We start from the raw sequence: 20,749 nt of genomic DNA on the forward strand, positions 1-20,749 counted from the left end.
AAGACATGCCTCTCTACTAAACATCTACTCATGAAGACTTTTCAAACACGGTGTCTGGTCCCACGAGCGTTTCTCATACCTCTTTACGAGCGTAGCCTCTCAAATCGAAAAACAAAACCGAACGCTTGCCCTTTTTTCCATAAGACTTAAATTTACGACACCTCAAACTAAATATACCTCATCATTGTTCCTCTATGAAGACATCGTCCATTTCTTCGTTTCTGGAGAAAGTTCACTACCCAACTGAGCATCATCCAAATGCTAACACTCAAGGGTAAGATACACAACACCAACTCCACAGGATTAAAATCTATCCAATATCCATAGGCTTGAACTACCAAAAGCCACGCGGAGCAGAAATAGGCGGGCCCATATGACATCCATAGAATTATTGTAAGAGCAAAGACGTCTGTAGCGAGAATGAAGCTGTAGAATGTGATGACGTCATGGGAAGACTTGAATTGCGGGTCTAAGGAGCCTAGAATGGGAGTGGTGATCTGCAATTGTTAGGGTCGCTCTTTGCTGGGGGTTTGGGAAAGACTTACTCTGGACATAGTGGAGCTGGGAGTCACTAGATTTCTGCTATAATTTAGGCAGATAAAGGTTGCGCCCATGAGAAGCGAAGAACTGATGTTTATGAGTGCGAGAGTCGGGAGAAAGAGAGAAGGGCACGATGAGCGACGGGACATAATGGCCAAAACCGAAATGTGGCAATCATGTATTCTGGGTTCCATGTTGTGATTGATTGAGTTGATATCGGTTGATACAAGCTTGGATATTGAAGCCCATTTCTCGCCGAAGAAGGATGCATTTGGGAGTAAACATTGACAAAAGTGGAAGCTACCATTTTGGTGGAATGGCTTCTCACTGTCCATCTTCAGTATATGTTCTGTTTTCCCCATGGGCAATAATCTTAATCTGCCACTACTGTAAAGTCAACAACACTATTAGCACCAATGATGGTTAGCCTCACAGAATACTGCTTGTTGCAGTTTGGATGATATCGCTTGTAAATATAGTTACTTTCTGTATTTCCACTGATATTTCGATATCGATGTTTTACGCTGGAGTGTAGTGCTGATATATGAATGAATCGATAAGACTTCAAGACTCCAAGTTGTACGAGATCGATAGTTTTTGTGTACGTGTTGAACCAGTGCCCCACGCGAAGGCGTTGTATTCGAACAAATTCAAACTTGCACAACATGTAGTATACAGTGAGACTTAAAAGAAGCCTTACCAGCCACCAAGCACCGAAAACAGGAATCTTTCGAGGGACTGGGCAACGAACATGGTTGGTAGTTTATGGTGGGTGATCAGCCAACGCTCTGGCATGAAACACATAGACTATCAATTCGACCCGAGCCGTGGCGAGAAATGTGATACTTCAAAAGAGACCTTGCAAAATGTTCTGCTCGAGTCATTTTGAGTTATGAAGTTCGGAAATAATTGGAAGGGGTGGCAACCCCGACTTTGAGATGTGGAAGTACATCACCCTCAGGCAAAATGTCAATGGAGCTTTTTCTTCGTGTATCGATTGGGTATGGTTTTATAAGTGAGTGTTTTAAAAAATTCGGGATGACACACATATATTCAAACTACATCCATACACTTCTAAGAATTCCAACGTTTTACTATAAGGCTGCTCAAATTGCTTAGCGAGAAGGAATTTGAAGATCCACGATTATGTGTGCAATCTCTTCTCACAGGCTCAATATCTATTCAACACACTTTAACACATGCCATCTAACCATGCCTGGCTAAACGACCTCATTGAAAAGCCTAAACATAGCCTTGTGCATTGTTGCATATGCATATTTGATTCAAAGTGTGCCATGTAAGCTTCCGTGTGCTTCGCCCTAATACACCGAGGGCAGCTTCCAGCCTGATCTTTAGCCTTCTCATACACATAATTTATCATGCAGCGAACCATGATAACTTGGCTTTGTGGTATCATAAATCAAAAGTATTTCAAAACAAGATTTTTGATTAGATGCCGGCTTTTAGGCGTTGGATTTTCACGTCACTTCTGCAAGATAAATGATGGCTACCACGCTGTTACTGTTGCACAATTGAAAGCATGATTTCGATTCAAAGCTTATTTGAGACCTATGAAATAAAAAGAAAGAATAGAAAGAGATGCTAAAGCTCTTTCGTTTCCGAACCGCTGTGCTTTGTGATGTGTAGCTTGAAAGTTACAGGACGATTAAGCTGTTGTCCTCTAGCACCATAGAATTGCACAATAAAGAAAAGTTCTCTGAACAAAAATGTCTAGAATTGAAAAAAAAGAGCAAGGAAAGTAAAACTTCTGGTACATGTCGTCGAAGCGACAAAGATGTTATGTTGTAGTAAGGTCAATCCAGGACAAACAGGTAGATGACTAAGCCGGTGGTTTTGAGAGTCCCATCAGCCATGCTTTCCTCCCACTGAAACTTTCTAGAAATACTGTCTGAATATCCTCCGCTGCCTGCAATTTTGTTTCGAAACTCCCAGATTGCCATGTCAGTACTCAATTTGCCTAGTGAGTTTATGATGCTCGTGTGAATCTAAATTGCCGTAGACTGAAAACAATTTTGAAAGTCGATGAGAGGAGAGAGTTGCCGTGGTGGATCCAAGATGAAACAATTTGCCGGCCTAGGACGGAAATAACGAGGTATTACCACTCGTTTTGAGAGAGAGGAGGGGACTATGGCGATTGAGAATCAATAACAAATGGCACACTGTCGAACTAGGTATGATGTGTCATGGAAAGTTTGGAATGAATTGATGAATCTTCTTGGAGTTGAATGGTATTGGATGAGAATCTAATCTTCTGCCGGAGTTCTGGAACTAATTACGCCATGATGATCAACAAGATATGCTTCTGGAACCAAGCGTGCTTGGCAAGATACCAAATGGGTAAAATGTCGATGAGACTATCATATATGGTCCAGACACCTGATCAGTTGATTCTTTCCGTGCTCATAACTACAGAGTGTAATCGGAGCCGCGGTATTCATGATAAAATATGTGTCCATCTATCTTGAATGCAAACGACTTGATTTCTCCAAGGTTAAAGTTGCTTGGAATTGGAGGAGAGCCAATGATGCCAAAAGATGGATATCCATGTGGAAAAGGATCTTCAACAGTAACAATATTGAATACAAGAGTATCATTTCTAGGATTGAAGTAGACAGGCTGTGGAGATCCTGGTCGCAAGGTATCATAAGCTTCCAAGGCCTTTTCGCGATATGGCTGACTCCCAATAGCGCAGGTGTGTGGCCTTGAAAATTTCCTCGTGGTGTTATCTCGACGAGACGAGGAACTTCTCGGGTGGCGATGTTCCAAGTCTTTGCTTTCAATTCGAAGGGCAAAGATCCGAAAAGCTCAAAAGATTCTGACTGCGTTGTATTTGCAACCTGTGTTGTGAGTGCAATACCTGTTTGGGTTCTTTGACTGTTTTGTCGGATACTGGGTGTGCCGGTAGCCCTGTGAGCATTTGATCCCTACATTAAATAGTTAGCAAGCTCGTCGAAAAAATCAATCTTCGTTTATAACGAGATATAACCTACAGAGTTTTGACGGGTATCACTCATGATGTATTGTTTCTCTTAGATAGTGGTCTCTCAAGAAAAGATCTGGACTGAGCACAGTTGATCTGATACAGTAAGACAAAATAGGTGTTGCTAGGATGGAAGGCAGAGAAAGACTTGGTCGCAAGTGTATGATTTCTGTTGAACTTGATAGCTTGTTCCGTATTAACAAAAGTTGGAGGTGTGGAAGATTGTTCTTCTTGATTAAGAAATTGATTTTTGGAGAAGAAAGAGGATGCGGAGAATGGTGTGCGAGGGCTGAGCGAATTTAAGTCAAATTACGCTAGTACTCATTCGTCCATCAGTGGAAAGCTTTAATGAAGAAGATTTGATTCATTAATTAAATCTCTAGAAGTACATCCATCTTGGATTTAAAATTGATTGCTGTTTGGAGTAGTTCAGTTTGGATATGTTTCCTACCCCTCCGAAGCGAGAAATCAATAAAAAGACCAGTGAATATCCTCAACTTCAAGAGTCAATAATTGTTCCATAATACAACAACTTGAGCTTACAATTGCTAATTGATGATACAAATCGTCAGATGCCAGATGTCTCTCTTTGTGAAATATCATGGATTTGACTCAAAAGCTTTGTTAACAGGGAAAAGGGTACTCCGTATTCTTTCGGCTGTAACATAAATACGCAAGTGTACAATTTTTAGGCTCTAACCAAGTCTTGATCATTTTGACTTGAATTGAAGATGTCACCGTGGTCAGGTCTGTTGTTAGCATATTTTGTCAAGTGAACTTACCAGAAGATTCTTAGATGCCCTCGAATCTTACACAGCGGGTTATATTCTCACAAAATCACTTGCCAGTTGTCTCTCCAAGCCTCAAAAAGGCGTTCTTACAAGCTATGGATGGGAAGATTAAAAGATTTGATAAGTGCTCCTGCAATGCGCTCAGATCAACGCACTTAAAATCTGATTTGCAAAGTCTTCAAGGAATTCACGATTTATCCACGCGAATGAGCGAAAATAGTACTACAACGACATAAGAATTCATGAACGGAATTAGAAACGGGCTATCATATCATTCCTGGTATGAAAAATGATATAGATTCGTATGGCTACAACGCATAGAAAGATATAGAGTTCTCACTACTTCGAAGTTATAACTCTGTCAAATTTTGTGTATGGATACCACAACTTCGCAGAAACCTCAGATCCCGATGCGCAGAACCTTCAACGATATACACATGATCACGTGGAGACCTGTTGGAAACAAAAAGGAGAATCATGGATGGACTAGGCGGGAGCCTAAAATCGTGAGCCTCGGGTATCGCGTGCTGTGTCAAATTGTAGCATCCCGAAATACTCGAATACCTTGCTGCGCGATTCATTGCTATGCTTGATGCTAAAAATGAATACAACAAGATCGCCCTCCAAAGCCGCGGATACCCACATGAAGCTCATTTACCAGAAATCCAATCGAAGCGATCGACGAGTAACAGAATTATTCACATAACATCAAGAAGCTGTGCCAAGATCGCTAGTCACACAAAGAAGTGATCAATCTCAAGGAGCCCAGCGAGTGCAGATGGAATAATACTTCGCGAAAACTCACGGTTGATTATAATCAGAGCCCTGGGAAGAAAGAGGACATGCAGAATGAATTTTGCAATGAATAACGAAAGCTCCAAGAGACCGCAAGCTTTGGATAGCTGTGAAGTCTTCACGATAGCTTAATGCCGCCGAATCAATCTTGTCAGTGACCTATGAGAACAACGATATTTTCTCGCAGACGAAACACTGTATTAAATAGAGGCACCCATTTGAACGATTATTTAGAGAAGAATGACACTCATTCTTAAGGGAGATCCTTCAAGAATTCATTGACGTTTACTCCGACACTACTTCCCATTCCCCATTTGAGCCCGACTCACAAAATATGGGTCTGGCATGCAATTCCCAGTCATACATAATCTACCCCCCCTGTCCAGCATTGACTTGCTAAATATACCTTTTATTTTTTCTGCCGCTAATGCATGCGAATTCCTAGTTTTTCTGCTGGCACCATTCCGCCAATGGACCGATAAACTCCTGGCCAACGCACCAAGCTACAGCTGAGTAGACTGTATATGATTGGTCAGACCAGAATGTTACAGAATGACAATGGATTATCGAGTATATGGAATTTATACATTCCTCCGAGAAAGAGTTCAGCTCTACCAATACATTGCGTAGCCATACTTCCATGGCCGAGAGATCTAGAGCTTAGCAACTATAAAGTACTCAATCTGCGCAGAATTCTACTACCAAGATCCCCGCCACAACACAAGCCTAGATTCTCGGAGACATGCAGTAATAGCCGACCAATAAGTCTCCTATCCTAGGATTGCAACAATAGATATTTCACTACAATATCATCGCCATTCATCGTCGTAGCTTTCTTTCCTTGGGACTCTCAATTTTTCTTGAATCGAAGTACAACTGTTAAACGTGCCCGTCATTAAATTGAAGAATACTCCAAATACTCAAAAAAGAACATGTACCTCAAAGGCGGCTGAAAAGGTGAATGCATGAAATTAGAAATAAAGAAGATTAAGCCAAGAAAGATTGATGTGAAGGCTGGAGACCTTGCCTCTGTTGCTCACGATGTACTAATAGCCTGAAACAGATTCAAAATTTTCCACGGATTCAACGCAACAATGCCGAAGTTCAACATGGGCGGGAAACCCTTCTCCAGACTACAGCGCAGTTAGCTTTCTGAAGACTTCAGCTAATCTCTGGCTAGGAGACGTAATACTACTGTGAAAAATTGCATCACGCAAGAAATTCTTCAGAAAATAACGATGTTGTGTTCGCGGCTGCTGATACTATATAAAAATATCACTAGGCCATGTGGAGTTACTGATAAGCCCTGCATCACCACATCCCTGGGGATATGAGAGACCACCTAGAGCTAGATCAGGCTCTTTCTTAGTGACAAAAATATAGCTCTCATAAATCTGAGTCATGATATAAAAGGATGGTTTTACCTTTATTCCTCAAGGTCTTCAACCAACCGCCGTAGAAGCTCTACAAATTCCCCAGTCAACAAGTGTGACGCGAGAACTGTCTTTTTATCTCCTTGACCCACAACTCATAGAGGGGCCTAAGATATACTCAAGCAATTTTCTTTGTATTCCATCAATTCCTTGACTTCAACAATATTCTGAAGTATCAATTATCAACAGAGAGTCTCAGAAGTCGTAGCACTCGTCAGTTTTTCAGCGAAAGCTGTAACAGGAACAGCACTGCTGGGCCCGTATTTATTAGTATCCGTGGTTACCTTTGGAGCTTTAACAGTGTTGATAAATGCATTCAAGTCGAAAGAATTTGTTCACCATAGCACGAGAAAGACGTTTAACCACAAGTTCAAAGCATTTAGTAGATAAGATGTCTATCTATGTCAAGAAAAAACGAAATTGAATTGTCTAGCACTTCACTAATCTTTGGTATGTGATAAAAAATGAATTATGATACATAGATAACCTCGAAGTTTAGCCCATGCCCATTCAATAAAACCTTCAGCTTCGAGAAGTACCTGTCGACACATCTCACGAACGTGCGGAATGCCTTCTTAATAATTGATTCGATTGCTATAAAGTCTGCGTTGGTATTCGAAGTCTTCGAAAAGTGGATGAGAGCAATACTACACCAAATCCGATACACCTTCGGAGCAATCACGTATACCCTTAGCTTCACCGAGCATAATAAGAAAACTCGCCCCAGTGCATGTGTTCGATTTTTGGCATTCGCAGCAATTTTGATGGGTGCGTTGAACTATCGGATAGTGATTTGTACTCGTCTAAATACCCTTGTAGAGTAATCGATGAGATTTTTTTCCCACTGCGCATGCTCTCTAAGAAGTCTCTGCAACTCCGGCTCATATTGGGTCATGAGTAGGCCATGTTTATTCCGCGGAGTTTCGTAAGACCAGATGTCACGAAATTGGATGACAATACATTCGAGATCCTCAAAAAGTAAGATGAGCTTCCATATATCTCGGGCTGGGTCTTCCACGGGCCCTCTCTAATAAATGTTACTGGAGCGCAGAGGGGAGCTTGGCCAGGCAGGATTAGTAGTAATAGCAACTCTCTTGACTTTGGCCCCGTAATTCTGATAAAATTCATATGGTGTTTCTATATTTGTATACTCTTGCATGTGATACATATCATGGAAATTGAGAAATTTGACTGATGGGCGAAATAGAATTGGGCAGATAATTCAAACATCCAAGATGCCCAAAATTTTTAGTGCCACATCTCGGAACTCTTTAGAAACATGTAGTGTTGAAAGAATCTTCAAAAGGTTTGGAGTCGTGTTCGATCGGTGGTGAGACTTTTTTGCACTTTCTAAACAATCCTCTGGCTGTTCTGGTTCGAGCCGGAATGGTCGTATCAATTTCGGAAAATCAGGTGTTGCAGCTGCCAGTGCCAGCTCGCAGATGGTAATACGAAGTTCGGGTGCAAGGCGACCAAACAAAGTAAATGCTTCAATGCAGTCGTTGACGATGCGTGTTGGATCGATTGCTTTGGGTACTTCGGTAGTATCAAGTTTTCCTACTTGTACGTTCGCTTGGGTGTCACCAAAGGGTATGCAAGACATTTGTTTCGTGATTTTTTCCTCCATCTTAATACTTGACGGGGACGTTAAAATCTTTTTTTATGGTCTGAAAATGAAAGTCTCTGAAGAAATTGTGTTTACTTTGATTTGGGGATCAAAACACAAACTGAATATTGTGACAATGTAGAGAAGTGCACATGTTGACGTTGAAAGTTGTTGAAGGGAAAAGAACATGCAGGCAAACAGTGCTGAGCACAGACTTAACAACTATTGGAGATATGGACTGGCTCGAAGAGTATAAATTCGTAGCGTTTCAATCTTTTAATGACTCATAAAAGTCTCCCCAAGAAGAATCAAAATCAAGCAATAATCTGTTCCCACATTATACCGCATGGCAAGGTTCTCCAGAGTCAAAAAAAACATGCATGAAGATCCAAAAATATAAGACTGCCCAGTTTCTCATTCACTGTTTTATTTGTCCTTCTCTTTTCTTCGTTTTCGAGGGTGGGTGATGAGAGCTTTTCGGCTTGCTCCCCGCCCCCCCCCTAACTAATTCGACAGAATGCGCTCCTGAACCATGACCCTGGGAATCAAATGCCTTGATTCAAATTTTCCACTGCACAGCAGTATGATCATACAACACAGATTGTCTAGACAATGTGAACTATTGGCATGAAAAAATGTGTCCGACTATAAGTGTATCCAATCGTACATCGCACGTTGAAGATATGGTTCCATCAGAGACCTTGAATATCTTTTAGCACCCATCAACCTGCAGCCGTTCGCCAGCTACGAAATAACTCATCTTCCTCTCTCGTCTCTAAGATTCCACAGAAACTCCAGAAGTCTGCGCTCATATGTTTTCAGGAGGAGCAGCAACTTCCTGCGTTATGTAAATGAGTCTCGGAGGGACTCTCGTAGCGGGGACATTGTGGTCTTGCATATTTTCCACAAAGCCGCGTAATTTTCCATCTAAAATAGCCTTGTAATCCTCGAATCTGTCTTTTGGAAGCTCAAAGGTAATCTCTTCTAGTTCGGTAAGTCTCTTCATTATATGAATCATTATACGAGCGGAGAACCGCTCTATCTTGTTCCTTTCAGTTAACCTCATACCAAGTTTTCTAATCTTATACGGTTGCATCTTTTCCTCACTCATTTGGCAGTTGCGAATTTCTAGGCGATGTCGATAGGAGACATTCTTGGCGTACCTCCAAAGACGAGATAAAGAATCGAACCAAAGCTGATCTCTCGAGTAATTCAAGTATATTGGGCTTATGAGGCAACGGCTAAGTAAAGTGTATCCCTTCTCGCGAATAAAATAATCCCGAGATTCAGCGCATATATGTAGAACTGACGGATTTGAAATTGCAGGAGACCCGGGATCGAAACTGACTTTTGCCTTCCAGCACCTATCATCCGGGAGAGATATGCTAGATTTCTCCATGTATATTCGCCGAGGTGGTGGGATCAATGCGTCCCAAATCGCGAGTCGCATCTCAGGCACTTTCATGAAGCTTTTGGACGTTGCTTCGAATCCAGACATGATTTCCAAGCTTTCCAAATTATCGGAATTGGTATATGGTGGGTCCGCGGTTCATGCAGTTTTCTTTGTGATTGGGTCCTTCGGTAGAGATGCTTCCAAGAAATGAAAATGGCGTTTTGAAGCTTGCTTGATACAGGTTGGGTATACTCAATGGTGGTGCATACTTCTTGCTTGAAAGCAAGACGGAACAATGGCGGCACGGGCGGAGGGGTATGTGCTGGGTGGAGTGTTTTTCTTCTGGCTTAGTCAGCGGGTTCACTCAATCACCGATATCGACATCGATGACCAGGGCTCCAACAACATCGGACGACTTTGTTGAACCAAGCTTCGAATGATAGTTGGATTCGAAGGCGAGGCAAGATTGTGAACTAGAATTGAAAGTTTTTGTGCAATGATCAGCGCGCTTCCTCAATACTAACGCCCTCACGTCGTTTTTAAGCAGTGGCTTAGGCGCGTAGGCTGAGGATTCCTCATTACTGCTGATGTTGCGCTCAACTTATTGGGGTCTAGGACCAGCGTGGTTGTGGGATCTTTGGGCTTCGGAAACGTCAATTTGAATGCAGAAGACGTATCTTTTGGGCAATAGAGCTGGGAATAGTGTTCTTTGGTCTCGATGATGTTTGATATTTGAGCCGTTGGCAGATGGAGATGGCGTATTTTCCGTTTCGTCTTTTTAAGGGGAAACATAGCATCTTTCCAAATTGACGAATTGCAGCCTCACCTATTTGAGAACTTGCGCATGAGGCCTCTGCGAATGAACTTAAATATATGAAAGTCACAGGATATATGGAATTTGCACATCAAAAAAGTCATAGTCTTCATAATTTCTTACATGGAAATCATCGTATAATTTCTTGCTTCTAGTCTGACCGAATCACTCTCTGCCTGCAACTCTGGCCTAGCCATTGTCAATAGTTGCTACAGCATACCCCAAAAAGTGACCAAATTTCCGAAAAAAGGGGGCGTCGCAGAAGGACGAAACAAAATTGGATTCTTAATTACGTAGTCGAGTTTGAAGCAACTTGGTGAGAGATGTAAAGCGCGAGGAGTGAGATTAACCGGGATTGTGACGTTTTGTGATTTCCGAATTGATCTGGCCTCGAAATTAATGATCCAGGGCCTTCGATTACGATTCTCGCAGGTCTGTTCACTCGTAAATGTTTCAAATGTGACATCGTACTTCTGGATTTCGATTAGCTGTGGAGGGAACTTGTCGTTTGTCCCGGTGCTCGTGAAACTCCAGGACTTCGGGTCCAGCGCTATTGGCATTCCAAAGGTGTTCGTGCCTTTATTTTGACCAAATATCAGGATCGATTTGTAGAATTTTCCTGGTTCTTTCGAAGATCTTAGGAATAAAGGATCTTTTAGTATACTCAGGTTATTTATATAAGCGCGAGCTCTCTACATTATGGCAATTGGCAAGCAGATCACGATGTGCGGGTCACATATCACGCCACATGGTTCGTACCATTCTACCACAATATAGTGATTTTCTTTCTAGATTTACGGAATTCATTTGATCAAAATATCATGATATGATGGTGTTATTCTGAAACTTGTGTATTTGCTACGTCCTCTGGGTAATCCGTTTCTTTGTGATGATATCAGATACAGTCCTATCTGAAACCCTCAATTACTAATCCTACATATCAATGCAATTATGAGCCCCTCATGGTCTATCATGTCTGCAACACGCTCTCTTATTAAACACTTTAGGAAATTCCATCATTGTCAGGCACAAAACTTGTGGCATTTTTAGCCCCTCCATAACGGCTCTGCAACTCGTCGTCTCCTGCAAAGAGATCCATGAGGCGACCATCGACACGCTGAATAGATTCAGATCCCGGTATTAGCATCTCTTTCAGGAGATAGATGTTCTTGAACGCGGAGAATTAATTGTGCCCCCACTAAGAATGACTTCTTTGTTTGCCAAAACGGACTTCGAAGTCCTAGTTTCACTGTCGCGAACCGTAACACCAACTGCAGTAAGAGTATCGGAATCTGAATTTTTGAAGATGATTCGTTCGGCAGTAACTTTTGTCCAAATCGTGAGATTACTTCTTGACCGAACTGTATCGTCCAAGTACGCCTTAGCTGAATAGCTTCTCTTCTTGTCGAGACCAATTGTTTCCCACCCCATCAAGCTTCCCAGAATGTTACCAGAAGTCAATCCATCCTGAGCAACCGGAGATCCAAGCATAGCAAGTGTGTCCCTCCATACACGCGGCCACTCTGCATCTTCTTCTGAAGTTGTGATCTAGAGAGGGCTTTTGGCGAGATTCGTGGTGGATGTACATGTGGCTAAATTAAATCGATCCATAGACCTAGAGAAGGCTTTCCCGTCCCAGCCTGGATTGCCAAGGTTGGCCCAGGCCTCAATGCTTAATTTGGAGTTCGGAAGAAAAGCGAAACCGCTGATAACGCTTGATCCACCAAGTAAGCGGCGGGCACTCGCTGAATTAGTGCGGTTTCCGATATTGGCCTTTGAATTCATTAGCAGAGCAAGCGTAGATTACTTAAGACTCTCTTACCTGAGGAACAGTCGAAAACCCCCAGTTGACATCTCTAGCCATGAAGAGCAGGCCCAACGATGGGATATTGGTTCGAGGGTCACTTGTCAGGTCTTCTCCAGATTCCACAAGAAGGATGCGGTAACGCCCATTCTCCGAGAGCCTGTTTGCAAGTACGCAACCGGCTGTGCCGCGTCCCACGATGATGATGTCGAAATTTTGAGAGGTCATGATGATTATGATGGCCAGGTCCAGATTTTGATTCTTGTACTTTGAGTATTGAAATAATAGAGAATTTTGTAATGGGTGGGATGCTTTAAGAGCTTGTTTTGTCTATCGGGAATAAAAGTTGCAAGCGACTTTATATATCCCTCCTTCTGATGCTTGTATACTGTGAGGTATGCCAAGAATTTACCCTAATCGTGTTCAATGTGATTCTACATTGGTGATTCTTCTTTTATTTGTCTCACAAGCATAGCCTCGATACTAGAATTTGTCAACTATCTAGCCATATAAGGTAATAAACATTAACAATATCTGAGCTGCTAAACATGTTATTAATTCTATAATACAGAGCTTGGGAGATTAGAAGAGATCTTGTTAAATTGAAAGTGAGTAATTTTGGAATCAACAAGCAATGTGCCTCAACGCGTTTGCCACGCCATGTCTATGCGCTGGCACTAACCAGATACAGTGTAGACTTTCTTGTTACAATAAAAAAGTTGCAGTTGTAATATATAGTAAATTCTGCTATAAAGAGATATAAAGAGATATAAAGAGATATAAAGAGATATAAAGAGATATAAAGAGATATAAAGAGATATAAAGAGATATAAAGAGATATAAAGAGATATAAAGAGATACAAATTGTGATTAAATACTGCTTCTTAAAGTATAATGACCCCGAATACAAATACTCATTACTAGTTACGACCGTGCCTAGTAGCTATTGCATCTTATATAGGTATCACTTACTAGCTCACTCGCTTAATTTGACGATGAACGCACAGATCATATCAGGACCCGGATGAGCTTATAGTAATGAAGGCACAGCAGCTGAATAAAAATAGTTCGATTGTACTTTAGAGCCTACAACTGGAGCTTGGAGTATTCGGAATCTATTACATTCTTAGATACTAGAAATTTATTTGAGATCAGTACATGTGTGAAAATTCACCTGGACTTAGTGGCAATGAGTATGCTGTAGATTGATCAGATTTGTAACACTTTACACAAGCGAATTTAAAGAATTTAATAAGTATTCTTTGCTTGATATTATGGACACAAGCAAACTCTCCTTCGTTAGCTTGAGAGTATTAGCAGTTTGATGAAGCCCTAGCGCTAGTTGCCTAGTGCTCTTTATATCCCCCTGCTAGATCTCCAAGACATTCCTTCAGCTCGACGCCGTTGACGCTGAGAGGCTACAGTCTAGAAGGACAAAAACGGAAAGAAACAGAGACCACATCGGGCCAGTCAGATAGCATCATTCATACGGCTTAGCTTATCCAGAGCTCCACTCTCTGTTTTTGTGCTCGGACGAAGCCAAAATCTTCTCCAAAAATAATCAGACCCATCACATCGATGGCAAACCATGACATAATATTATTGCACTCGGTATGTTTGGTATCTCAAGATTGAATTTCATCAACAAGATCGTTTCCAAGGAGAATGATACGGCGGGAGTATTCTTTGATGGCTGCGAGGGGGTTGGATGGAGGTTGCGGAATGAAAGCATAGGGTTGCATAGTGTCTTACGTAACTTTGGTAGAAATACCTTTGTTCCATGCATTTTTTCGTGATCGAACTTCCTCGGGATTCCGTTCAGAGACTACGGAGGTCATTGGATGCACGAGATCATACCAAGGATCTTTGCTGTTGTTATTCTTCAAGCCATTAAGAAGCTCGATGCCGGCTGGGTGGAATATACAAAGTTAATTTGGGCCTGGAAGAGAGGTTCAGTAAACATCATATGGTTGAGCTAGTCCAGGCCCCATCAGCAGGAGTGCGGTGACCAATGAGCTCACTGGCAAGTTCGAACTATTGGGCCATATTCCTTATACACCTTGTGTAAAACCAAACTATTTGTGGAATTCTGGGAGTGCCATAGATGCCAAAGCTTGGTGGCAGCTGCGAGTCTTGGACCAGGGAAATGCTTCAATTGATGGATGGAGAGACGGTATGTTACAATGCTCCCAGAAAGACCAAGTAGTTAGCAACCAGAGATCCTCAAAGTTGTCACATAGCGACTTAATGAATAAGTATGCTCGGTAGGGGATGCCAAAAACCAAATGAGGGAGAACAGGGCAGTATGCGAAAAATCGAGCTCGTAGATGCGCAAATGCCATTTTCCTCGGATAAAAATGCCCAGTGGGGCGAGCACGAGCCCCTCCCCCCTACACATATACTAGCTAGACAGCTGATTACGCATCTAGTTACATTCATCCTCCAGGCACGAAAGGCCATCCTTCACATCCAAGGGTAAAGATGGTGCTATTCTGAATCTTCTCAGCTTGCGCAGAAAGTTCATCAACATCCCAGTTAGCCCAGATCATCCGTCCATTCAGGAATTTTGTCTTCGGCTGAGTAAGCCAGACTAGGAAATTCGCAGGCAACGCGACTGTGGATGGGAAGTATGGATTAGTAATTATGATCTTTGAAGATAGGACGGAGCAATGGTACATACCAGTGTCCATCGGTAGTGTAGCAGGATCAACCTCAGACGCACGAAATACCTTTGTGTCCACCAATCCAGGGTGGACGGTACAAATGAAGATGTCAGGGTTCTCCAATGCTAAGAACTCCATTATTTTCACTTGTGCCATCTTGGAACTCTGGTAAGCCGATTGCCCAGCAATCCATGTAACTGGTAGCACCATACTCCCTGAGGTGAGTCCGTACACATATGCGCCAGCTTTATTCGCATTCGGGAAAAAAGCTTGGGCCATTATTACAATTGATTTAACATCAGTCTAGTTAGAAACGCTTAGCAGGTCATTGTTAAAATCGATGTCGGACGAACCTCATATGCTTCCCACCACTCGGCGAGATCTACAGAGACAATAGGTCCCTTGATACCCTTGCTTGAGGCGCCCATCACGAGAACATCCCACGTGCCAACCGCCTCAGCTACCTTTTTTATTCCTGCCTCATCAGAAACGGATGTAGCAAATACTGAGCTGCTGGCTGTGTTCTGAGGAATTTGATTCTGCGTCTCAAGTAGATCCGATTCAGTGCGGCCAATGAGTACTAAATGCTTGGCTCCCGCTTTTGCAAAGGCCAAGGCTGTCTCGCGTCCAATTCCGCTACCCTATGATAGATCACTAAGCATTGTGTATGTTTTCGAAATTATGTAAGGATTCTTACCGCTCCTGTGAGGATGACAGTTCGTCCTGCTTGACTGAGGGCTGGCTGAGCAGCGTCAATAGCAGGATATACATCGTTGTGCCAAGTGGCTGTTGGGCATGGATATGGAGGTTGCATGGTGGCTTCAGCAACTTGTATTATGATGGTCGAAGATTATGGAGATGGTACGAAATCAGGTATTTTGCCGTTCAATAAGTTCTTAAGAAATAAGTATCGCGAAAGAAAAGGAATCATGAAATAGAGGAGTTTTATATATTCTGATCAGCATTGCTGATTACTCGGTCCTAGATTGAACCAACAAAAGAGGGGCCTCGCTCGTATGCAATATACCAAAAGTAATCACCGAATCACATGTCGCATATCCGTACAGATTATCTCCATAAGCCCTAGCCTAGAGCAGGTTCGCAAGGGGTGGATTTCGTGCCAATTTCCCAATTCTTGTCCCCAAACTGTTATTAGCGGGGGACCAACCAGAGGTCCCAATATCTGTTCGTTATAAGTAGCTTAAGCTCTTTGTTTATATCTGTGGATCTCTGCGGGTGCTTGCAGGTAGGTGGTGTTTGCAATTTGTACGAAGTATGTATTTTTTGTATAAAAAACAGACGAATCGTTTATGGGGCTAGAATTTAGTACTATAATAGGGCTAGTGGGGCTTACTAAGAAATCCCCATTATATGTATGCTTTGTTGTTCAATCTGCGAAAATGAGGCACAGATATCTACAACCACCCATTGATTGGCGGGGATGCCTTTTTTCATTCCCATTACTACTTATACACGCGTGTATCCGTAGCCAGGCGTACCCAGAGTCATCACTGATGGTTAAATCCGCCGCCATTGTTCATTTCCTAGAGGCATGAGTGATAAAAATGCTGTCCAGCAACACCACACTTGCCATGCCCATTTATCCTCATCTTTTCCGCTGCGCGGAATACATCTGTATGATACACAAAAGCCGATGATAATTGCTGGAATAGACGCTATCCATTCACCCCAGAAGAGCGCGCAAATCGGACTCCAAAGAAAAATAGGAATTGCAAGTGACCACTTAGTAATCCGCTCTCCCAGAAGAACTGGCGCAGTTTCGCGTCCTCTCGACTTATCACCAAGTACATATTTCGGATCTTGGACATGTGTTGTTGTCATAATGGCCTCACTGATTACTGGAACCCATAACTGTCCGATAGGTGTGATGACTGCGTCAGAAGAACCTCCGCCGATAGCGACTTTCAGGGAACTTCGGCTGTACACCCAAAAAGCGAGAGCAGCGATGAGGTTGCGCTGGATCCAACCATCATATGACGCTTTGAGATCATTGTAAACCCACGTTTCCGTCAAATACAAGCCATCTCGGCTCCAACATTGAGAAAACAGTGGTTGATAGCGAATATAGCAGGAATTAACAACTGTAATGCTAGACGCGCTTCCGTACGCGTCACCAGCCCTTGAGACATAGGTCTCCATGGTTTATTTAGCTGATCCTCTGTTGCGGGCTCCTATAGTCGCTGGCTGGCGATAACGAAGATTAGGAGGTTTGACCAGTTGAATAACACGACAGCAGGAATTCTCCAGAGCACTTCCCGGACCGACGTATGGTCTCCTGAGATGAGAGGAGGTCCAGCAAGCACACAACAGATCTCGAATACCGTGTTAGGAACGCCAAAGGTCACAACATCGCTGCTCGTAAATTGCCAAAAGTATCTAGCAATTTTGGCAGGGATCTCGACTCATTTCACTAAAGAAGGAGACTTTACTACGGACATGACGTCCACTTTGGTCGACATTTTGGTGCCTTCCAATTGCAGATGGAAGGATTGTAATGTTATAAACATCAGAAAGATACTCGGCTCAAAAATTATTGTGGTTCTATAGGTTCGGACCGGAACGTTGAAATAAATTCCACCCACCCGCATTCAATTGGTGGATCAAAAAGAGTCCCCAGTTTCCCGGAGTGGATAATTTCCATAGGTATCTACAGAGCTCCCTGCAAATTGTAAGTGTGGGGTCAGATAGTCGCAAACATCCCAAAAGGAATAAAGCAATTGCTTGCGACTACTCTGCTACAGTCAGCATGAAGTGTTATGCGGTGATTCAGAAATTTCTGCTCGGATATCATTATAAGGTGGTAATATATTCATGCAGCCAGTCATTTCAGGGGGGCTCTGTGCACAATTTGGGGGAAAACGCTAATTGAGGCGATTGTCAAATCAATCTTTGAAGCATCGGGTAGATACCCATGATATCCTGGATGCATTTTACTTACGCTTTCATGTGGCTTTTCAATCAGCCTACTCCTGCTAGCTTCGTTTCGGACAGACATGCCGGGCTGCGATTACCTGTATGCTGTGCTGCGCATCTCCTAGGGAAATGCTGATGGGATTTTGTCTTATTCTTAATCGTTAAGGCTGAATGCGTGGCTTCCTAGTGCCTCGATTACTGGAAGTTGAGTTTTTCTGGCACACACTTCTCTAGTTCTGATTTCACGCGCCGCACTTACACAGCACCGCAAGGTAGTAATTTGGCGCAATATGATGCCCGATCTCTTACTTGATCCATGTTAGAAAAGATGCGTGTCCTTCATGAATACTCGTTGTCACTTACTACATTTTACAATCCAACATTCTGCTGTAGCATTGCGTTTTAGAGGTATAAGTATGCTCGGTAGATGTATCGCCTGCTTTCTGCTTTAGTGCCGAGACATCCAATAAATAGACGTAGCATCTAGCCGCATCTCGGCACCAGCGATACATCGAGTTGAGGGCCTCTGCGAGCTCGGTGCTACTCGATTTGTCGATACAACATGTGTCCATCCAAAAATATTTCAAACCAACACCCCTAGCCTGTTCTTTGTAGAATCGTAGCTTCTTATAGCCAGCCTTCTTCGTGCCGATTTCCTTCTGCAGATCCCCAAACTTCGCCTTCTCCGTTTCCCACCTCTGTGAAAGGATTGCGTACTCGGGTATGACTTTGTTGAAGAACTCAGTTAGGCTGAAATTGCCATCACTGTTGTACTGTAGCAGGCGCATCGTTCGGCTAGGCTCTAGGATCACACGAGGGAGGGTTCTTGGTAGCTGTTAAGCCGTCTAAATAGCATCGATATAAGTGAGGTGAAGCTTGGAAAAGACGTCGTGTTGAGGCTGGCGCACTCAGCTTGGCGGGCAGCCTCGCGGCAATAGCATCGTTGTACATGACTGGAAGGGCGCACAAGACCTAAAACCAGAAAACGCGGCGGTATAATCAACTAGCTATTATAAGTCTAGCGTTTTGGGATGTTCGAGGAACTCTGCTTTTACGCCACACGTGACTGAGCCTGAGAGTACCAGGGGCATTTCAGGGGCACGTCAATCCAAGGGTTTCATTCTGCGCTTGTATTGTCCATGAAGTGGCAGGTCCAGCACGCGGGGCGTACGGTTAGCAAGCTATATCTGTAGCAGACCGCCTGCAACTGGATCGACGAGGTTGTCTAGCGTGTAGGTTGGTCTGATTACTGGTCCCACGATGAACATGGCCTACTTCTCTTGTCGTTCAACTATTGCTGAGCCGATGGCCGTGGCAATGGCCTGGCTGCGTGTCATAATTAAGGCAGCCTGTGTCGGCATGTATGCTATCATCACAAATTCGGTAACAGTAGGCTTTACATCCTTCACGGCGTTGTCTCTCACAATGTCACATAATCTTCTGCCGGGTAATGGTCTTCGTTCCGGGTGGGGCCCTTTGGGGATGCGTATCATGCCCTAGCTTATGAAGGCGCCGAAGATCTTTCTTGGGCTCGCGGTCCACTGTGGTTCGGCGCTTTCGATGTCCCCAAGGAAATGGACTCTACTATTAATCCTCACACAATGTAGGTTTGCACATTCATTTTGTATAGTCCCTCTCCCAGAATTTAGCGTATCATACTTTATTGAAAATGAGATCTTTTAAACCCTTCCCCTTTGAGTCTTCTTTTGGAAGTAAAAAGGCCAGAACACTGAAAATTAACTAATGCAACGCATTCAAAAATCTTTGTGTTTTATTTTCCCTCAACGAGGTAGCCAATGTGCTCATCCCGCTCGACATTTCACACTTTATTTTGTGTCAAAGGATCTTCAACTAATAAATATAGTCAGTTCAGGTTCGGTCTTCTGAAAATGGGATTCAAGTTCATCGGTGATAATTTGACTCGCCTTTAATCATTCGATCTCCGTGTGTCCGAGAGAATTGAATTCTTCAGTAGTAATGCAGCTTATTAATGGCAACACCCAACTGCTCCGAAAGATACCTCTGCATTCCAACAAATCTGTTGAGTCTGGCGCATATTGAGATATCGTTCCATGTTTCGCCAAAGCTGATAGCAATGACATATACAGATCCACTTCCTGCTCAATTTCATTCCTACTCAACCACTGTATGTTGCTGTTCCAAGAAGGTGACACAGGGAAGGGACCAGAAGGGCAATCAAGAAAGTAGAAGTGTTTAACTTCTGGGAATCTGGATAGCATATACATAAGATGATCAGTAGTTGGAGGATAACTCCTGGTCCAGCGAGTGGTTACTGAGGTACAGAGATCCTTGCCATCGGGAGTGGAGAGAGTTTTTCCGTCATTCCCCCAGAAAGAAATTGTTGGACGGTAAAAATGTGGTGAAACGACTATTGTATCCTCAAAAAATATAGAATCCTGATATGAGTTGATGTAGAAAGGTGCTGGGCCCTCCTTGGTATCGCCATATGTAGTAGCGACTCGTCGATAATGCTGAAGAGCGACATTTCTGGACTGTTGGCAGATGTGCAGAGGTGAGGGAACGGTGTACTTGACGGTGATGAATTTTGCATCTGGGAAATCCACTGCAAGTGGATTCAATCGATCTCCTGTTCTAGAGCGGTCGGCATATGGATATACACCCTGAACTACTTCCCACACCTCTGCGATATAAATGGTCTGTTTTTCAACATAGGGACAAAAGGCCCAAATGATCATCTGGATCTCGGGAGATAGTTCGGGAAAATATGTGAATCTATCCAGTGTGGTGATAGCCATTACTTGTTTGGTTTAAAATGGAGCTGTATAATTTGCGTATACTGCTGTTTCCGAATTGATATCAACCGCTGAAGTGTTGAACTTGACAGTGAAGCAAGTTTGTTGGTAAAGTTGAGGCTCTGAATCTTTTTCATTTTTGAGAACTCTTTTCAATCGAACTTTCAGCTCCTGCTGTTAATAGCCATTGGTTTTCTAATA

At 43.0% G+C, this 20,749-nt stretch overlaps 8 protein-coding genes across 9 annotated transcripts; all 8 read right to left on the bottom strand.

The window, feature by feature from the left end:
* Nucleotides 1–6: 6 nt before the first annotated feature.
* BCIN_04g04640 (hypothetical protein) lies at nucleotides 7–1,155 on the bottom strand. 2 transcript variants are annotated; one of them, XM_024692607.1, is made up of 3 exons: nucleotides 974–1,155; nucleotides 546–924; nucleotides 7–497 (listed from the first exon to the last, which is right to left on the bottom strand). In XM_024692607.1, exons 2-3 carry the CDS (start codon nucleotides 900–902, stop codon nucleotides 168–170), a joined length of 687 nt encoding a protein of 228 aa, XP_024548386.1. In that variant the 5' UTR covers nucleotides 903–924; nucleotides 974–1,155; the 3' UTR covers nucleotides 7–167. The 2 variants fall into 2 exon arrangements, with proteins under 2 accessions (XP_024548386.1, XP_024548387.1); XM_024692608.1 differs by having other exon boundaries at nucleotides 546–1,155.
* A 910-nt stretch (nucleotides 1,156–2,065) lies between these two features.
* Nucleotides 2,066–3,875, bottom strand: BCIN_04g04650 (hypothetical protein). Its single transcript, XM_001557545.2, has 2 exons — nucleotides 3,552–3,875; nucleotides 2,066–3,485 (listed from the first exon to the last, which is right to left on the bottom strand). The coding sequence occupies exons 1-2, from the start codon at nucleotides 3,573–3,575 to the stop codon at nucleotides 3,018–3,020; spliced, it is 492 nt and encodes a 163-aa protein (XP_001557595.1). The 5' UTR covers nucleotides 3,576–3,875; the 3' UTR covers nucleotides 2,066–3,017.
* Nucleotides 3,876–7,013: 3,138 nt separating this feature from the next.
* On the bottom strand, nucleotides 7,014–8,228 carry BCIN_04g04660 (hypothetical protein). Its single transcript, XM_024692609.1, has one exon. It carries the CDS (start codon nucleotides 8,185–8,187, stop codon nucleotides 7,783–7,785), a length of 405 nt encoding a protein of 134 aa, XP_024548388.1. The 5' UTR covers nucleotides 8,188–8,228; the 3' UTR covers nucleotides 7,014–7,782.
* Nucleotides 8,229–8,405: 177 nt separating this feature from the next.
* BCIN_04g04670 (hypothetical protein) lies at nucleotides 8,406–9,868 on the bottom strand. Its single transcript, XM_024692610.1, has one exon. The coding sequence runs from the start codon at nucleotides 9,662–9,664 to the stop codon at nucleotides 8,975–8,977; it is 690 nt and encodes a 229-aa protein (XP_024548389.1). The 5' UTR covers nucleotides 9,665–9,868; the 3' UTR covers nucleotides 8,406–8,974.
* Nucleotides 9,869–14,311: 4,443 nt separating this feature from the next.
* BCIN_04g04680 (hypothetical protein) lies at nucleotides 14,312–15,754 on the bottom strand. The gene is made up of 4 exons (XM_001557553.2): nucleotides 15,538–15,754; nucleotides 15,194–15,481; nucleotides 14,858–15,143; nucleotides 14,312–14,791 (listed from the first exon to the last, which is right to left on the bottom strand). The coding sequence occupies exons 1-4, from the start codon at nucleotides 15,652–15,654 to the stop codon at nucleotides 14,613–14,615; spliced, it is 870 nt and encodes a 289-aa protein (XP_001557603.1). The 5' UTR covers nucleotides 15,655–15,754; the 3' UTR covers nucleotides 14,312–14,612.
* Nucleotides 15,755–16,273: 519 nt separating this feature from the next.
* BCIN_04g04690 (hypothetical protein) lies at nucleotides 16,274–17,451 on the bottom strand. The gene has a single exon (XM_001557554.2). It carries the CDS (start codon nucleotides 16,998–17,000, stop codon nucleotides 16,359–16,361), a length of 642 nt encoding a protein of 213 aa, XP_001557604.1. The 5' UTR covers nucleotides 17,001–17,451; the 3' UTR covers nucleotides 16,274–16,358.
* Nucleotides 17,452–17,471: 20 nt separating this feature from the next.
* BCIN_04g04700 (hypothetical protein) lies at nucleotides 17,472–18,596 on the bottom strand. The gene is made up of 2 exons (XM_001557555.2): nucleotides 18,138–18,596; nucleotides 17,472–18,082 (listed from the first exon to the last, which is right to left on the bottom strand). The coding sequence occupies exons 1-2, from the start codon at nucleotides 18,560–18,562 to the stop codon at nucleotides 17,929–17,931; spliced, it is 579 nt and encodes a 192-aa protein (XP_001557605.1). The 5' UTR covers nucleotides 18,563–18,596; the 3' UTR covers nucleotides 17,472–17,928.
* Nucleotides 18,597–19,397: 801 nt separating this feature from the next.
* BCIN_04g04710 (hypothetical protein) lies at nucleotides 19,398–20,744 on the bottom strand. Its single transcript, XM_024692611.1, has 2 exons — nucleotides 19,700–20,744; nucleotides 19,398–19,625 (listed from the first exon to the last, which is right to left on the bottom strand). The coding sequence occupies exon 1, from the start codon at nucleotides 20,549–20,551 to the stop codon at nucleotides 19,706–19,708; it is 846 nt and encodes a 281-aa protein (XP_024548390.1). The 5' UTR covers nucleotides 20,552–20,744; the 3' UTR covers nucleotides 19,398–19,625; nucleotides 19,700–19,705.
* Nucleotides 20,745–20,749: the final 5 nt, after the last annotated feature.

Source organism: Botrytis cinerea, chromosome 4 (genome assembly GCF_000143535.2).
Source record: "Botrytis cinerea B05.10 chromosome 4, complete sequence".
NCBI lineage: Eukaryota > Fungi > Ascomycota > Leotiomycetes > Helotiales > Sclerotiniaceae > Botrytis > Botrytis cinerea.

What these genes read in the sequence shown, in the direction of transcription:
- BCIN_04g04640 (XM_024692607.1), bottom strand. Translation starts at nt 902, where the DNA reads ATGGGGAAAACAGAACATATACTGAAGATGGACAGTGAGAAGCCATTC. An exon ending in CCAGCTCCACTATGTCCAGA is followed by an intron (nt 498 to 545) that starts GTAAGTCTTTCC and finishes TAACAATTGCAG; the next exon opens with ATCACCACTCCCATTCTAGG.
- BCIN_04g04710 (XM_024692611.1), bottom strand. Translation starts at nt 20,551, where the DNA reads ATGGCTATCACCACACTGGATAGATTCACATATTTTCCCGAACTATCT.
- BCIN_04g04670 (XM_024692610.1), bottom strand. Translation starts at nt 9,664, where the DNA reads ATGTCTGGATTCGAAGCAACGTCCAAAAGCTTCATGAAAGTGCCTGAG.
- BCIN_04g04680 (XM_001557553.2), bottom strand. Translation starts at nt 15,654, where the DNA reads ATGCAACCTCCATATCCATGCCCAACAGCCACTTGGCACAACGATGTA. An exon ending in CTGTCATCCTCACAGGAGCG is followed by an intron (nt 15,482 to 15,537) that starts GTAAGAATCCTT and finishes GATCTATCATAG; the next exon opens with GGTAGCGGAATTGGACGCGA. An exon ending in TACACTACCGATGGACACTG is followed by an intron (nt 14,792 to 14,857) that starts GTATGTACCATT and finishes TCCCATCCACAG; the next exon opens with TCGCGTTGCCTGCGAATTTC.
- BCIN_04g04690 (XM_001557554.2), bottom strand. Translation starts at nt 17,000, where the DNA reads ATGGAGACCTATGTCTCAAGGGCTGGTGACGCGTACGGAAGCGCGTCT.
- BCIN_04g04660 (XM_024692609.1), bottom strand. Translation starts at nt 8,187, where the DNA reads ATGGAGGAAAAAATCACGAAACAAATGTCTTGCATACCCTTTGGTGAC.
- BCIN_04g04650 (XM_001557545.2), bottom strand. Translation starts at nt 3,575, where the DNA reads ATGAGTGATACCCGTCAAAACTCT. An exon ending in GTGATACCCGTCAAAACTCT is followed by an intron (nt 3,486 to 3,551) that starts GTAGGTTATATC and finishes TATTTAATGTAG; the next exon opens with GGATCAAATGCTCACAGGGC.
- BCIN_04g04700 (XM_001557555.2), bottom strand. Translation starts at nt 18,562, where the DNA reads ATGCGCCTGCTACAGTACAACAGTGATGGCAATTTCAGCCTAACTGAG. An exon ending in ATGTTGGATTGTAAAATGTA is followed by an intron (nt 18,083 to 18,137) that starts GTAAGTGACAAC and finishes ACATGGATCAAG; the next exon opens with TAAGAGATCGGGCATCATAT.